The sequence below is a fragment of the Pleurodeles waltl genome, chromosome 12 (assembly GCF_031143425.1).
Source record: "Pleurodeles waltl isolate 20211129_DDA chromosome 12, aPleWal1.hap1.20221129, whole genome shotgun sequence".
Classification (NCBI taxonomy): Eukaryota; Metazoa; Chordata; class Amphibia; order Caudata; family Salamandridae; genus Pleurodeles; species Pleurodeles waltl.
In genome coordinates this window covers 684,178,771-684,195,643 of record NC_090451.1, presented here as the reverse complement: position 1 = coordinate 684,195,643, position 16,873 = coordinate 684,178,771, and the positions used below count along the sequence as shown (strand labels likewise).

The following is a 16,873-nucleotide window of genomic DNA, read 5'->3' as shown; positions in this document are numbered from 1 at the left end:
GTAGAAGAAGAAGGGGCTTGTAGTCCCAATGATTTGGCTGTGGCCCTGCTTTCTTTGAACCTCTCCAGGGCCGAATCCGCCTTGGCCCCAAACAGTTTGTCCCCATCAAACGGGAGGTCCAACAGGGTCGACTGCACGTCCGCAGAGAACCCTGAGTTGCGAAGCCAAGCCTGTCTCCTCGCAACCACAGCCGTGCCCATCGCCCTAGCCACTGAGTCAGTCGTATCCAACCCAGATTGGATAACCTGGGTTGCAGCAGACTGGGCATCGGAGACGATATTCAAAAGCCCTTGGGGAAGCTCTGTATGGGAAGATGTTATTTCGTCCATAAGAGCATAGATGTACCTCCCCAAGATACATGACGCGTTGGTGGACTTCAACGCCATGCTGCAGGATGAGAATATGTTCTTGGACTGAGAGTCCAACTTCTTGGAGTCTCTATCCCCCGGCACCGTCGGAAAAGATCCAGGCGCAGATCTAGAAGAACAGGAGGCCTGGACCACCAAGCTCTCCGGCGTAGGGTGTCTGGACAGAAAGCCAGGGTCAGATGGTGCAGCCCGATACCTCCTGGCCACAGCCCTATGAACAGCCGAGGAAGATACCGGCTTCTTCCACACCTCCAACACCGGATCAAGCAAAGCCTCATTGAATGGTAAAAGAGGCTCCGCTGCAGTAGAGGCCGGATGCAGGATCACAGTCAACAAATTCTGCTTCGCCTCCGCTACCGGCAAAGGCAATTCAAGAAAGTTAGCTGCCTTTCTTACCACAGCGTGAAAAGTGGCTGCCTCCTCAGTATACTCCCCTGGAGATGACAAGTCCCACTCAGGGGAAGTATCCAGCCCACTAGCTGTATCCAGTCCATTAAGACCTTCGCCAGAATCCTCTATCTCTCCTTCCTCCAAGACCCGTTGGTATTCCTGCTCCTCTAAGAGACGGAGAGCACGCCTCCTAGAATGTAGCCTCTCTTCAATACGTGGCGTCGACATGGCATCCGCCGAATTCGAGGAACAACGCCGATCGTCGGATCCATCCGACGCCATGTCCGGCGCCACAGGCAGCTTCGACGCCGAGGTAGGAGCCGGATGCAGAGAGGCGCGTCTCGGAGCCTCCGATGGTCCTGTCGGAGTCACTGGTCGAAACTCCGAAGTCGACTGGATGGAAACCTCCGGAGCCGAAACCTCTGGGGCCACCGGAGCAGACACCGGAGTCGACACCGGCGCCGAACCCACATTCCCTAAGGGGAGAAAGGGCATGAAGGGTGCTGGCCGTAGCGGCGCCGGAGCACCCAAGGTGAAAGCCAACGGCCCCGAAGGACCAGTTGGAGCACCTCCTGGAGCCATCTGCTGAAAGATGGTATACATCGCATTCAAAAATGCGGTATTATCGGCTCCAGGGGCAGGAAAAGCCGGATACTGGGGTGCCTGGATCAAAGGCGACCCCGACGCCAGCCTCGACGTCTGTGACGCCGGAGAGAACACCTGAGGCTGCAGCACTTCAATCACTGAAGATGTCTGCCCAGGCGAAGTCGGCGAAGCCGGAGAAGGCAACGGCGTCGATGGATGTGGAGTGACTGTGGGACTGACCTCCCAAGTCTTACGACGCCGAGCCGAAGGCGACCTCGATCGAGACCTCTGGCTGGAATGGCGCCGTGAATCCCTACGGCGCCGGGAATCTCGATGGCGCCGATGAGTCTTCGGCGAGGAGGACTTCCTATGATGCTTTTTCTCCTTCCTCTTTGACTTCGCCATGAAGAGTTTAGCCTCTCGCTCTTTTAGGGCCTTGGGATTCATGTGTTGGCATGAATCACATGTTGCGACGTCGTGGTCGGAGCTTAAGCACCATAAACAGTCCGAGTGCGGGTCCGTAACAGACATCTTGCCCCCACACTCCCGACAGGGCTTGAAACCAGACTTCCTCTGAGACATAGTAACTCTCAGATAAAAATCATGCAGCAGAAAAACACACTGTAACTTCGAAAGCAACAGTAGCTCCCTCGAAGATAACCGTTTCGAATGCACGGAAAAAAGGGAACTGACGTCGGCGAGGACCTATTATTGCCTGTATGACGTCAGACGGCGTTGCGTGGGCTAGAGTGACGTCCTCGTCGACGTGCAGAGACTAGGAAGAAGATTTCCGTTGAATGCTGACGCCATGGGAGTATTCATTAGGTGAGGAATCCACAGGTAGTTGTATCCATCAGAAATATATATATATATATATATATATATATATATATATATATATATATATAGTGACGCAAAGGATTCACAACCCCTCCCGTTCTCGTGCAGAGATGTGATTGGCTGCCAGCACTTCAATAAGGACGTATTGGCAGTCATGTTGGGACAAAAATAAGACAAGGGGCCATTGTATGGACACCCTCAACCCTCAGATCTGGTAGTGGGGTCCCAAAGGAACCCTGTCAGGGCAAAAAAAAATATTTTTTTTAAACATTCTGGTAGATGTTACGGTGGATCTGCTGAAAAATGTTTAAAAAAATTATTGCAAGGGGGGGGATGAAAAAACATGCCTTTCACAAACATCCAGATTCCTGGCCTTTCTATCAGATCAGATTTGTGGTAGAGCCTCAATATCATGAGAGGCTAAAGCAGCCTGTATCATCAAACTACTGTGAGGAGGATGTCTACTTAAGGCAGATCACCCCAGGCTGGTCAGTGCCTATGAGATATAGACTGATCAACCAGGTCCCCTCTATCAGGCTGCACCCATGCTCCCAACAAAACACAATGTAGGGCTTCACTGTAAGGAAGCACTGGCTCAGCTCCTGCTCAACCTTGATGAAGAACATCAGTGAGAGGATCAGATGACAATTCTAATGAGTAAAGTGTCAAATCTAAAATCACAGTAACCTTTCCCAGCATGTCAGCTAGAGAGAAACTCACCTCCGTAGCAAGGCCAGGAGGTGAAAGTAGGCCTGAGGTTGAGGAACAATCGAAACCACTAGCAGTAGCTAGGTCAGGTATCCAGCTGTCCCCTATAGGAGGCCGCACCATCTGTGAAATGTGCAGTATGTCCAGAGCCTCTTCACCATGTCCCTAAGAAGTACAAACATGAGGGGACTTCCCAGAATGTGGAGGGCTGTCAGGCATAACTGACATCACTGGCACTGTATTTGACAACGAGCAGCACTATGAAAGCGATTCATTGACGTCGATGTAGACTTCAGACGGAGAAGGGGATATGAAGTTGATCAGTGCCACCAGTGGCCCGAGTAGACTGATCGGATACCGGCACCAGAGGTGTGAACCCCCATAACGGATTCGTCTACAGAAGCTAGAGGCCAAACTGAGGCCGAGGGGGAGCCCGCCAGCGTGGACACAGTCAAGACCTCCTGCACCTCCTTGGTGCCTACAGGCGCACCAGGGGAAGGAGATTTTCCAAAAATAGCATGAAGTGAATTTTAGAACTCACACATTTTGGGCATTGTCATCCCAGCCACAGGAAAGGATGGGAAAGGTGGAACAGTCAGGCCTCGACTCCTCATTCGAGGAACTGTGAGAGGCCGAACACAGCGAAGTCGGTAACTTTCCTGACTTCAAACGCTTACATCAGGACTTAACTCGTGACATCAATGGAGAAGGATGTTAATGAAAATGACTCCTTGACCGGGCCTGTGACTGGACTTTGGTACAAGAAGGAGACCATGACCGACGTGAAGACTGGGATGGCACCGACATCTGTGCCGCTAAAAGCTTCATATGGTGCTTTGGCAGAGCCTTTGGACAGAGACTCCGACAGGAGTTGCACTCTTCAGTGTCATGGTGCTCTCCCAGGCACCACTTACAAACAGAGTGGGAAGGAGCCGTAGTCAACATTTGTCAACCACAGGTCCCACAAGGCGTAAAGCCTGAAGACATGAACAGTAAAAGCACACTGTTCTGTCAACGAAGATGTTGAAGGCCGAAAATGACCTAAAAACTGTTACTGGATCCGCATTGCAAGTACGGAAAAGAAGGAACTGATGCTGGCACGTTTGCGAGAGGGAGTTATAGACTCTGCTGATGTTACATCCAGTGGACGACATCGATAAGGAGTCGCGCAACGCTCTCTACTGACCCACATACATATTATGGTAAAAAAAAGTTTCCGGAACTAGGCTCATACCTGGGGAGGATTCTTAAGTAAGGAGTCTGTGGCTAGATGTCTCTATCAGATGCAAGGAATGAAAGATGCTGAAGATGCTCCAAGGATGCTGTAGATGAGATGCAGTCGATGGGGGTCTGGCTGCGACTACTCCTTGGTTCCTAAGCTGGGAGAGGCAGTCCGGGTCACAGGGTCAATGTCTGTTGAAGTCCTCTCCAGGCTAACAGAGGTCCAGTCGCCACCAGGCTACCAGGTGTCTGGTGTCATGGTCAAAGGCCAGTCTTTCCTGAGTTGATAGCTCATCCTCTGAGGGTCCTGGCAGCGCTTCAACAGCTTTCTCGGGTTTAGTGAACTTGGATGCAACTCTGCATGTTGGGTCTTGGTCCCAGGTGTTGCACGGCAGTGGCGATAGTGGTTTGAAGATTTGGCCCCTTCAGCCGTTGTGTCCATGTGCTGCGAACAGGAGGTTAGTCGACTTGTCTTTGGGGTCTCTAGGCTTCGTTGAGCGCAGGAGATAACTTCTTGAGCAGGACACAGTTGGCAGAGTCCTTCTATTTTCTAGCCAGCAGGTGCAGTCTTCAACAGTGCAGCTTCTCTTTGCTGGTCAGTTGGTGCAGCAGGAGAGTCCTTCTTCGGTGCTCCTTATAGGTCAGCTGAGATCTAAGGGTGGGGTGCTACAGGTGCCCTTTTTTATGCTTAGAAAATGCCCGCAGGTAATGATGTGGAAGATAGCCAATGGGCTATCAGGTTCCTTCCCACGTGGTGACCACTATGGAGTGTGGCAATTGGCCATCCCAGGATGCACTTTTCTGCCCACTCTCAAGATAGCAAGTCCCCTCTCCCGTTAAGTAGACCACACAAGCCCCTCCCTTAGGTGTGGTTAAATTAGGGCTACAGTGGCAGGCTGGGAGACTCGTTTTACTTGAGGAACCTCCAGGGTGGCACAACCAGTGATGCAATCACTGAGGTAACCCTCTATCTTATAGGCGCTGGGTACCATATACTAGAGACTACTCTGTCCCAAACTTGACGGATAACCCACCCGCCGTATTACAAGTTCCATTATATTCAATGGAACCTGTAAAACGGCAGACGGGATATTTGTCACTTTTAAAACAGAGTAATCCCCTACTCCAAGGTCGTAATCAGGCCCAGATTCTCTTGACAAAGCATCCACGACCCCCAACATGCTCTGTTTGTTGCAGTACCACATGGCAGTGGGGTTTTCTTTGAACATCCGCACCAGCTTCCCCTTGATGTCAGACACTCCAACAGGTTGATGTGGAGCCCGTACTCCACCAGATACCACAGTCCTCTGACCTCCCACTCTCCTATATGGTCACCCCATCCCAGAAGCGAGGCAACTTTCACCACTTCCAGCTCTAGGTGGGAACGGGAAAGGGGAATACCACTCACCCAATTGTGGTTTGTCAGTTACCACTGCAGATCTTTCGCAGTTCCGGACAAGATCTGGACAATGTCGTTGAGATTCCCCTGATGCTGTGCCCACTGGGACTTCAGGTCCCACTGCAGAGCCTGCATTAACCAACAGGCATGGGTTACAAGTAGGATGCTGGAGGAGATGAAGGCCCAAAAACATCAGGGTCATTCTCACTGAAATACAGGAGAGAGGCTGAAACATCAGTACCATAGACAGAATATACTGGACTCACCGCTCTGGTGGATACATCCAAAACGGAATTTTGTCCAGAACAGCTCAGATGAAAAGGGGAATCTGAGAGGGAGTCAGATGTGACTTCAGAACATTGATAGTGAACCCCAGCAAAAGCAGACAGTTCGCCATAGTCTGGAGGTGGGAGAAGGCTGCCTGGAGCGAGCCAGCATTCAACAGCCAGTCATCACGATAGGGAAAGACTGGCTACCCTGACCTCCGACAGATGAGCTGCAACCACCGCCATTACTTTTGTGAATACCTTAGGGGCACTGATAAGACTTAAGGCAAGCAGGGCGAACTGAAAGTGCTCTTGGCCCACCGTGGACCACAGGTAATGTCTGTGGGCAGGCAGGATGGGATGTAAAATATGAGTCCTGCAAGTCCAACACTACCATCCAGTCTCCCAGGTCCAGGACAGACAGAACTTGTATGAGTGGGACCATTTCAGGAAGAGATAGAAAGGGCGCAGGTATAGGTTAGGACGAAGGCCTCCATGGTTCTTGGGCACCAGAACGTGGCAGGAATAGCAGCCACAAGCTACTTCTGATGTTGACACTCTATCAATAGCTCCCTTGGTTAAGAGAGCCAGTGGTTCCTGACGGAGCGAGGAGAGGTGGTCCTCCCTCAGCAGATTTTAAGTGGATGGCATGGGTGGAGGGGTAGTCACAAAGCTGAGAGTTTCACCCTTTTGGACAATTTCCAAAACCCAATGTTCTGATGTTAATGACCATCTGCGGTGAAGGTGATGGTGTATCTTACCCCCCACTGGATGCCCAAGATGTTCACAGGACAAACTAAAGGGAGTTTGGGGTGTGGCGGCCATGGGGGTGGTGGACTGACCCGACCTCTGATTACCTCTCCCACGTGGTCTATGGAACTCACATCCTTGGCCACAAAAAGCCTGGTGGGTATGGATGCAATTGGCATGCCTTTTCGAGGCCAAGAAAGGGACAGAAGATGGACGAAAAGTGACAAGGGGCCACAGACAAGCCCATGGACCTGGATGTGGCTTTGCTGTCCTTTAAGAGTTCTAGCACTGAGTCAGCCTTCTGTCCAAAAAAACAACAGCCTCAAAAGGCATGTCTATAAGTGAGGCTTGAATGTCCCTGAAAACCCATTGGTTCTCAATCAGACGTGGAACTGCAAGGCCACCGATGATGAAATTGCTCCACTCAGTGAGTTGGTCGTGTCCTGTCCACATCGTATGGTGAACTTCGATGCGTTTCTCCCATCCCACCAGCAATACCTCAAAAGAGTATGTCTCTAGCCTCCTCCAAGGCCACTGGCAGCACCTGCACAACCGAATCCCAGATCATATGAGAATATCATTCCAAAAGGCATCTGGTGTTCACCGACAGAAGTGCAAGGCTACTGGAAGAGAACATTCAATTGTGAAAGGTATCCAGCCTCTTGGATTCCCAACTTGAGGAGTGTTAGGGAATGTGGGGAGGTTAATCCTAGAAGTGGATACTTGGAACACCAAGCTTGCAGGGGGTGCTGGGTAAGGAAACTAAGGTCCTCAAGAGTGGGAAGATGGCTGTGAGCAGCTGTCCTATGCACAGGTGCCCCTGTGCAGGGCTTGGACCAGGCCTGATTAGGATGTTGGTAAGAGCTTCATTAAAGGGAAATAAAGGTTTGGTAGGGGTGACTCCCGACTGAAGCATCTCTGTGAAGACACTTGTCCTGACCACCAATGAGGGTAGCTGAGGACCCTCAGCCACCCTATGCACCACCATAACAAACAAAGCTCCGTCTTCCATAGCCATGGTAGAAAAGGAGACCAAGTCCAGTGTCAAGTGAAGTTCCTAATCCACTGTACTCTTCCAGTTCCTCAAACCAGGTCTCCTCATTATCAGCTAGGGGATGTTGGTATCCATAAGGGCCATCAGACCCCTTCCCATCCATCTTCCTCTCCAGGCCTTTCAAATACAAAAAGCCCTAGCTCTGTTCCAAAGAGGAAGGTTCCGGTAGGAAGGTCTTGGCCTCACCAGAGGCTCTGCTCAGGACCCAATTTGGGATCCATGGAGTCCAAATGATGCGGAGGGGAAATCTGCTGGAGAGAAAGGTGCTCCAGAGGGCCACGCCACCCACATACGAGGAGCATGGCCTGATTAAATTCCTTAAATTAGGCAGGTCGCTCCATCTTGGGGAAATCAAGGACCCATCTCAGGCACAGTCGAAGCACGAGGCCTGGCGTGCCAATGCTCCTGCGCCTCATAAGAAGACTTTGATGGGCGCAGCGCAGTGAAAGGCTTCTTAGACTTCATGTGATAGTGGGACTTACCGGATGACTAGAGTGTGATGACGATGGGTGCAGCTCTGCGAACAGTTCCAGAACCTTCCCCACGACCAGGATCTTAAGCGGTGCAGGGTCGTCCAACATCAGTTGGCAAGGAGCTTGAGGAATCACTCCCTCAGCACCTTCAGGTGCATGTCACTGCAATCCTCACAGGTTTTGGAGGCGTAGTCTCTCTCCAAGCACCATAAAGACACCAAGTGTGGGTCTCTCACAGATATCTGCCGGTGACTGGCACTACATGGTTTGAAACTATCAGGCTTTTTAGGGGACATCATGTCACAGCAGGAGAAAAAATCTCTCAAAAAAGTGTTGACGCAAAGTTGAGTTAAAAGCCAGTCAAAAAAAGATTGAGGGTAGCTGTAACCAGATCAGTGCTATCCGGTATGGAAAGGAAATAACTGAGGTCAGCACACCAGGATGGCACCTAGATAGGTAGTGCTTATGTCATTTCTGGCATGGAAGATGAAGACATAGAGCTGAATGACGCCATCTACCAGTACGCAGGGGTATGACTCATAAAAAGGCTGGATCTAGTCTGATGCCTGAGGAATATTTTAAGGTAAGGAGTCTGCAGCTGGACGTCTGTATCAGATAAGTTATAAACATACATAGATAGATACATACATCATCAGTGACCATAAGAGAGATGGGTCATGAGACCAAGCCATGAAGCCCTGGTTTTGAACTCCTGATCCTTACCAAGCTGCCTCTTTGCCTCTGCCCAGGTGGGCTCATTGCCCCTCAGGATCATGACAGCCTGCATTACGGTTTCCACAAGTACAGGAGGGCGGCCATAGGATTTTATTTCTGTCAAGTCCTTTTTGTTGAGAGCCTCTAAAGCCTATGGAATAAGAAAGACAACTACTTCAATTAAGTCACTAGGCACAAACGAAGATATTCACAAACAGAATGTTATCATAAGGGAGCAGAGTCTGGCACAGTTCTATACTTCAAAATGCATAGCACATTATGTTGCTACAGTACTTTGCCAATAAATGACTCACCTGGCATATCAGCAACAATGGGAAAGGAAATCCTACAATAATGTTGTTAACAGCTGTGTTGTAGTCCGCTTTGCTGGCAAAAATCAAGCTGTCAGACTTGCAAATAATATGCACAAAAGGCCATAGAGCAGCCTTGCAGATGTTGACAATAGAAACTATTCTTAAAATTATAGTCCTGGTTTTAGTCACTCTTGCTGAATGAACCTATGTAAATTGGACCCTTCTGCAAGCCTGCATCAGAGTAAACTACTTTTTGATAGCCTCTTGTAGGCACATCTCTGAAAGCAGCCCAACCACGTGAAGTTTCAGTATGGCTTTGAGTGACACATAAATAAGTGATGGCATAGGCAGATGCTTTGTCATCTGCTTCCCTGGGACGGGTGCTGTCACGCTCTGGGAAACATATATACAAAAGCTTTCTGACAGACTACATCCTCCCCTCCTTGGTGTAACTTCCTTTTCACCTCTCCCACAGCTGTTGATTGCATGAACATATTGTAAGGAAATGCCTCCTTGGCATGGTTAACCCCTGACATTTTGCCTTTGCTGATGCCAAGTTATGAGTTGAAAGTGTGCTGAGGCCTGCTAACCAGGCCCCAGCACCAGTGTTCTTTCCCTAAAACTGTACCTTTGTCTCCACAATTGGCACACCCTGGAATCCAGGTAAGTCCCTTGTAACTGGTACCCCTGGTACCAAGGGCCCTGATGCCAGGGAAGGTCCCTAAGGGCTGCAGCATGTCTTATGCCACCCTGGGGACTCCTCACTCAGCACAGACACACTGCTTGCCAGCTTGTGTGTGCTGGTGAGGAGAAAAAGACTAAGTCGACATGGCACTCCCCTCAGGGTGCCATGCCAACCTCACACTGCCTATGGCATAGATAAGTCACCCCTCTAGCAGGCCTTACAGCCCTAAGGCAGGGTGCACTATACCATAGGTGAGGGCATAGCTGCATGAGCACTATGCCCCTACAGTGTCTAAGCAAAACCTTAGACATTGTAAGTGCAGGGTAGCCATAAGAGTATATGGTCTGGGAGTCTGTCAAACACGAACTCCACAGCACCATAATGGCTACACTGAATACTGGGAAGTTTGGTATCAAACTTCTCAGCACAATAAATGCACACTGATGCAAGTGTACATTTTATTGTGAAATACACCCAGAGGGCATCTTAGAGATGCCCCCTGAAAACATACCCGACTTCCAGTTTGGGCTGACTAGTTTTACCAGCCTGCCACACACCAGACATGTTGTTGGCCACATGGGGAGAGTGCCTTTGTCACTCTGTGGCTAGTAACAAAGCCTGTACTGGGTGGAGGTGCTTCTCACCTCCCCCTGCAGGAACTGTAACACCTGGCGGTGAGCCTCAAAGGCTCACCCCCTTTGTTACAGTGCCACAGGGCATCCCAGCTAGTGGAGATGCCTGCCCCCTCCGGCCACGGCCCACTTTTGGCGGCAAGGCCGGAGGAGATAATGAGAAAACAAGGAGGAGTCACTGGCCAGTCAGGACAACCCCTAAGGTGTCCTGAGCTTCGGTGACTCTGACTTTTAGAAATTCTCCATCTTGCAGATGCAGGATTCCCCCAATAGGATTAGGGATGTGCCCCCTTCCCCTCAGGAAGGAGGCACAAAGAGGGTGTAGCCACCCTCAGGGCTAGTAGCCATTGGATACTAACCTCCCAGACCTAAACACCCCCCTAAATTGAGTATTTAGGGGCACCCAGAACCTAGGTAGATAGATTCCTGCAACCTGAAGACGAAGAAGGACTGCTGACCTGAAGCCCTGCAGAGAAGACGGAGACACCAACTGCTTTGGCCCCAGCCCTACCGGCCTGTCTCCCCACTTCAAGATAAAAATGCAACAGCGACGCGTCCCCCAGGGTCCAGCGATCTCTGAAACCTCAGAGAACTACCCTGCATCTAAAAGGACCAAGAACTCCCGAGGACAGCGGCCCTGTTCCACAAAGACTGAAACTTGCAACAAAGAAACAACTTTTAAAGGACTCCACGTTTCCCGCTGGAAGCGTGAGACTTTCCACTCTGTCCTGACGCCCCCGGCTCGACCTGCGGAGAAACAACACTACACGGAGGACTCCCCGGCGACTGCGAGCCTGTGAGTAGCCAGAGTTGAGCCCCCTGTTCCCCCACAGCGACGCCTGCAGAGGGAATCCAGAGGCTCCCCCTGACCGCGACTGCCTGCTTCAAAGAATCCGACGCCTGGTAAAGACACTGCACCCGCAGCCCCCAGGACCTGAAGGATCCGACCTCCAGTGCAGAAGCTACCCCCAGGTGGCCCTCTCCATTGCCCAGGAGGTGGCTACCCCGAGGAGCCCCCCCCCCCCTTGCCTGCCTGCTTCGCTGAAGAGACCCCTGGTTCTCCCATTGAAACCAATTGCAAACCCTACGTCTGTTTGCACTCTGCAACAGGCCGCCCCTGTGCCGCTGAGGGTGTACTTTTTGTGCTGACTTGTGTCCCCCCCGGTGCCCTACAAAACCCCCCTGGTCCGCCCTCCGAAGTCACGGGTACTTAATGCTGGCAGACTGGAACCGGGGCACCCCCTTCTCCATTGAAGCCTATGCGTTTTGGGCACCACTTTGACCTGACCGGCCCTGAGCTGCTGGTGTGGTAAATTTGGGGTTGCCCTGAACCCCCAATGGTGGGCTACCTTGGACCCAATTTGAACCCTGTAGGTGGTTTACTAACCTGCAAAACTAACCAATACTTACTTCCCCCAGGAACTGTTGAACATTGCACTGTCTAGTTTTAAAATAGCTTATTGCCATTTTTGCTAAAACTGTACATGATATTGTGTTGATTCAAAGTTCCTAAGATACCCGAGTGAAATACCCTTCATTCGAAGTATTACTTGTAAATCTTGAACCTGTGGTTCTTAAAATAAACTAAGAAAATATATTTTTCTATATAAAAACCTATTGGCCTGGAGTAAGTCTTTGAGTGTGTGTTCCTCATTTATTGCCTGTGTGTGTACAACAAATGCTTAACACTACCCTCTGATAAGCCTACTGCTCGACCACACTACCACAAAATAGAGCATTAGAATTATCTCTTTTTGCCACTATCTTACCTCCAAGGGGAACCCTTGGACTCTGTGCATGCTATTTCTTACTTTGAAATAGTACATACAGAGCCAACTTCCTACATTGGTGGATCAGCGGTGGGGTACAGGACTTTGCATTTGCTGGACTACTCAGCCAATACCTGATCACACGACTAAATTCCAAAAATTGTCATTAGAAACTGATTTTTGAAATTTGAGCTATTTTTCTAAATTTTTAAAACTCCTGCTAGGGCCTTGTGTTAGTCCCTGTTAGCATTTCTTTTAGAGTTTAAAAGTTTTGTAAAAGTTTGAATTAAGTTCTAGAGATAGTTTTAGATTCTTAAAAAGCATTCAAAATTTTTGAAACAAAATGTCTACAGAAGAGTTAGTGATGGTACTCAACCTCACCCCTTACCTGCATCTTAGGATGTAAGTGTTAAGGTCTCTCTGCAGAATCAAAAAGATAAAGACTGGTTCAAACCCTACCAAAGTACAGCTCCAGGAGCTCTTGGCAGAGTTTGCTAAAAACAACCCCTCTGATGATGGCATCACAGAGGGGGACACTAGTGAGTTGGAGGAACTCCCACCTCCAACCCTAGATAGGGAGACCAGGGTTTCTCCAACCCTGACTCCAAATGTGATAGTCAGAGATGCTGCTTCTCTCGCAGGAGAGTCCAGCAACTCTGGAAGCATTGAGGACAGCTTCAATGAAGATGACCTCCTGTTAGCCACGTTGGCCAAAAGATTGGCTTTGGAAAGACAGATCCTAGCCATAGAAAGGGAAAGACAAGAGATGGCTTAGGTCCCATCAATGGTGGCAGCAATATAAATAGGGTCAGAGATTCTCCTAACATGCTAAAAATCCCTAAAGGGATTGTAACTAAATATGAAGATGGTGATGACATCACCAAATGGTTCACAGCTTTTGAGAGGGCTTGTGCAACCAGAAAAGTAAACAAATCTCACTGGGGTGCTTTCCTTTGGGAAATGTTCACTGGAAAGTGTAGGGATAGACTCCTCACACTCTCTGGAAAAGATGCAGAATCCTATGACCTCATGAAGGTTACCCTGACTGAGGGCTTTGGATTCTCAACTGAGGAGTACAGGATTAGGTTCAGAGGGGCTCAAAAATCCTCGAGCCAGACCTGGGTTGATTTTGTTGACTTCTCAGTCAAAACACTGGATGGTTGGATTAATGGCAGTGGTGTAAGTGATTATGATGGGCTGTACAATCTGTTTATGAAAGAACACCTGTTAAGTAATTGTTTCAATGATAAACTGCATCAGCATCTAGTAGACCTAGGACCAATTTCTCCCCAAGAATTGGGAAAGAAGGCGGACCATTGGGTCAAGACTAGGGTGACCAAGACTTCCACAGAGGGTGACCAAAAGAAAGGGGTCACAAAGACTCCCCAGGGGAAGAGTGTTGAGACATCCAAGGGTAAAAGTAAAGAGTCTTACAGGGCCCCAAAAACCTGCTCAGGAGGGATGGTCCAAAGCCTCTTCACAATCCAATTTTGGGTACAAGGGTAAAAACTTTGATCCCAAAAAGGCCTGGTGTCGTAGTTGTAATCAGCAGGGACACCAAACTGGAGACAAGGCCTGTCCCAAGAAAGGTTGCACTTCAAACTCTACTCCAGTTAGCACTGGAGTAGCCAGTCTCCAGATGGGATCAACATTGTGCCCAGAGCAAATCAGGGTTCACACTGAGGCTACATTAGTTTCTGAGGGTGGGGTGGACTTAGCCACACTGGCTGCCTGGCCCCCTAATATGCAAAAATACAGGCAGCAACTCTTAATTAATGGGACTAGTGTAGAAGGCCTGAGGGATACAGGTGCCAGTGTCACCATGGTGACAGAAAAACTGGTTTCCCAAGGTCAATACCTCGCTGGACAAACTTATCCAGTCACCAACGCTGACAATCAGACTAAAGTACATCCCTTGGCTATGGTAACTTTAGAGTGGGGAGGGGTCAAAGGCCTGAAACAGGTAGTAGTCTCCTCAAATATCCCTGTAGACTGTTTGCTTTGAAATGACCTGGAGTCCTCAGCATGGGCTGAGGTAGACCTTAAAACCCATGCAGCCATGCTGGGTATCCTTGAACTGGTGTGTGTCAAGACAAGGGCACAGTGCAAGGCTCAGGGTGAAAATGTGGTGTTGGAGCCTGGAATAATGGCTCAACCCTCCAAGAGAAAAGGAAAGAAGACTGGGGGACCAGCTTCAACACAACAAAAGAAAGGGAACCTCTCTTCCCAGGAAGAAGTTCTGCCCACTGAGGGAACTGAGCCCATGGAGTTAGAACCTTATCAGGTTGAACTCCTAGGACCAGGGGGACCCACAAGGGAACAGTTGTGTAAGGGGCAAGAAACATGTCCCTCTCTTGAAGGCCTTAGGCAGCAAGCTGCTGAAGAGACCAAAGGAAAAATCACTGGAACACATAGAGTCTATTGGGAAGATGGACTCCTCTACACTGAGGCAAGAGATCCCAAACCTGGTGCCACTAGGAGAGTGGTAATGCCTCAGGAGTTTAGGAAGTTCATTCTGACCTTAGCTCATGATATTCCACTTGCTGGGCATTTGGGACAAACCAAGACTTGGGAGAGATTAGTCAACCATTTCTATTGACCCAACATGTCCCAGAAAGTAAAGGAGTTTAGTGTCTCCTGTGCCACCTGTCAAGCCAGTGGTAAGATAGGTGGACACCGAAAGGCCCCCCTCATTCTACTTCCAGTGGTGGGGGTCCCCTTTGAAAGAGTGGGTGTGGACATAGTGGGTTCACTTGAACCTCCCACTGCCTCAGGGAACCAATACATACTAGTAGTAGTAGGAGTGGATCATGCTACTAGATACCCTGAAGCAATTCCCCTTAGGTCCACTACTGCCCCTGCAGTAGCTAAAGCACTCATTGGTATCTTTACCAGAGTGGGATTTCCTAAGGAGGTGGTGTCTGACAGGGGTACCAACTTCATGTCAGCATGCCTGAAGCACATGTGGAATGAGTGTTGGGTGACTTACAAATTCACCACACGACACCATCCACAAACCAATGGTCTTGTGGAAAGATTCAACAAGACATTGAAAGGCATGATCATGGGGCTCCCTGAAAAGCTCAAAAGGAGATGGGATGTCCTCTTGCCATGTCTGCTTTTCGCCTGCAGAGAGGTGTCTCAGAAGGGAGTAGGGTTTTCCCCCTTTGAACTTCTGTTTGGCCATCCTGTAAGGGGACCACTAGCTCTTGTAAAAGAAGGCTGGGAGAGACCTCTTTATGAGCCTAAACAAGATATAGTGGACTATGTACTAGGCCTACGTTCCAGGATAGCAGAGTACATGGAAAAGGCAAGCAAAACCCTTGAGGCCAGCCAACAACTCCAGAAGATGTGGTATGACCAAAAGGCTGCTATGGTTGAGTTATAGCCAGGGCACAAAATCTGGGTTCTGGAGCCTGTGGCTCCCAGGGCACTTCAGGACAGATGGAGTGGCCCTTACCCAGTGCTAGAGAGAAAGAGTCAGGTCACCTACCTGGTAGACCTAGGCACTAGCAGGACCCCCAAAAGGGTGATCCATGTGAACCGCTTCAAACTCTTTCATGACAGGGCAGATGTGAATCTGTTGATGGTAACTGATGAGGACCAGGAAGCTGAGAGTGAACCTCTCCCTGATCTCCTCTCCACAGACCCTAAAGATGGCTCAGTAGATGGAGTGATCTATTCAGACACCCTCTCTGGCCAACAGCAATCTGACTGTAGGAAAGTCTTAAAACAGTTTGCTGAGCTCTTTTCCCTAACCCCTGGTCAGACACACCTGTGTACCCATGATGTGGACACAGGACACAGAATGCCTGTCAAAAAGAAAATTTAAGACAGTCTGACCAAGTTAAGGAAAGCATCAAAGTGGAAGTCCACAAGATGCTGGAATTGGGAGTCATTGAGCACTCTGACAGCCCCTGGGCTAGCCCAGTGGTCTTAGTCCCCAAACCTCACACCAAGGATGGTAAGAGAGAGATGAGGTTTTGTGTGGACTACAGAGGACTTAATTCTGTCACCAAGACAGATGACCATCCCATTCCAAGGGCAGATGAATTAATTGACCAACTAGGTGCTGCCAGATACTTAAGTACCTTTGACTTGACAGCAGGGCAAATCAAAATGGCACCAGGAGCAAAAGAAAAGACAGCATTCTCCACACCTGATGGACATTCTCAGTTTACTGTTATGCCCTTTGGCTTAAAGAATGCCCCTGCCACCTTCCAAAGGTTGGTAAATCAAGTCCTTGCTGGCTTGGAGTCCTTTAGTGCAGCTTCTCTTGACGATATTGCTGTCTTTAGCTCCAGCTGGCAGGATCACCTGGTCCACCTGAAGAAGGTTCTGAAGGCCCTGCAAGCAGCAGGCCTCTCTATCAAGGCATCCAAATGTCAGATAGGGCAGGGAACTGTGGTTTACTTGGGACACCTTGAAGGTGGAGGCCAAGTTCAGGCACTCCAACCCAAGATCCAGACTATTCTGTACTGGGTAGCTCCAAAAACCCAGACTCAAGTCAGGGCATTCCTTGGCTTGACTGGCTACTACAGGAGGTTTGTGAAGGGATATGGATCAATAGTGACACCCCTCACAGAACTTACCTCCAAGAAAATGACCAAGAAGATAAACTGGACTACAGAATGCCAACAGGCCTTTGACACCCTGAAACAAGCTATGTGCACAGCACCAGTTCTCAAAGCTCCAGATTACTCCA

The 16,873-nt window shown here is 49.5% G+C and overlaps 1 protein-coding gene across 1 annotated transcript in view; it reads right to left on the bottom strand.

Annotated features, from left to right (window-relative positions):
* DNAH2 (dynein axonemal heavy chain 2) overlaps positions 1–16,873 on the bottom strand; it is a 1,666,550-nt gene that overhangs the window by 361,190 nt on the left and 1,288,487 nt on the right. Inside the window, exon 63 of the mRNA XM_069218683.1 lies at positions 8,778–8,919. Coding sequence (XP_069074784.1) covers positions 8,778–8,919 — 142 coding nt within the window. The remainder of the gene's footprint in view (positions 1–8,777; positions 8,920–16,873) is intronic.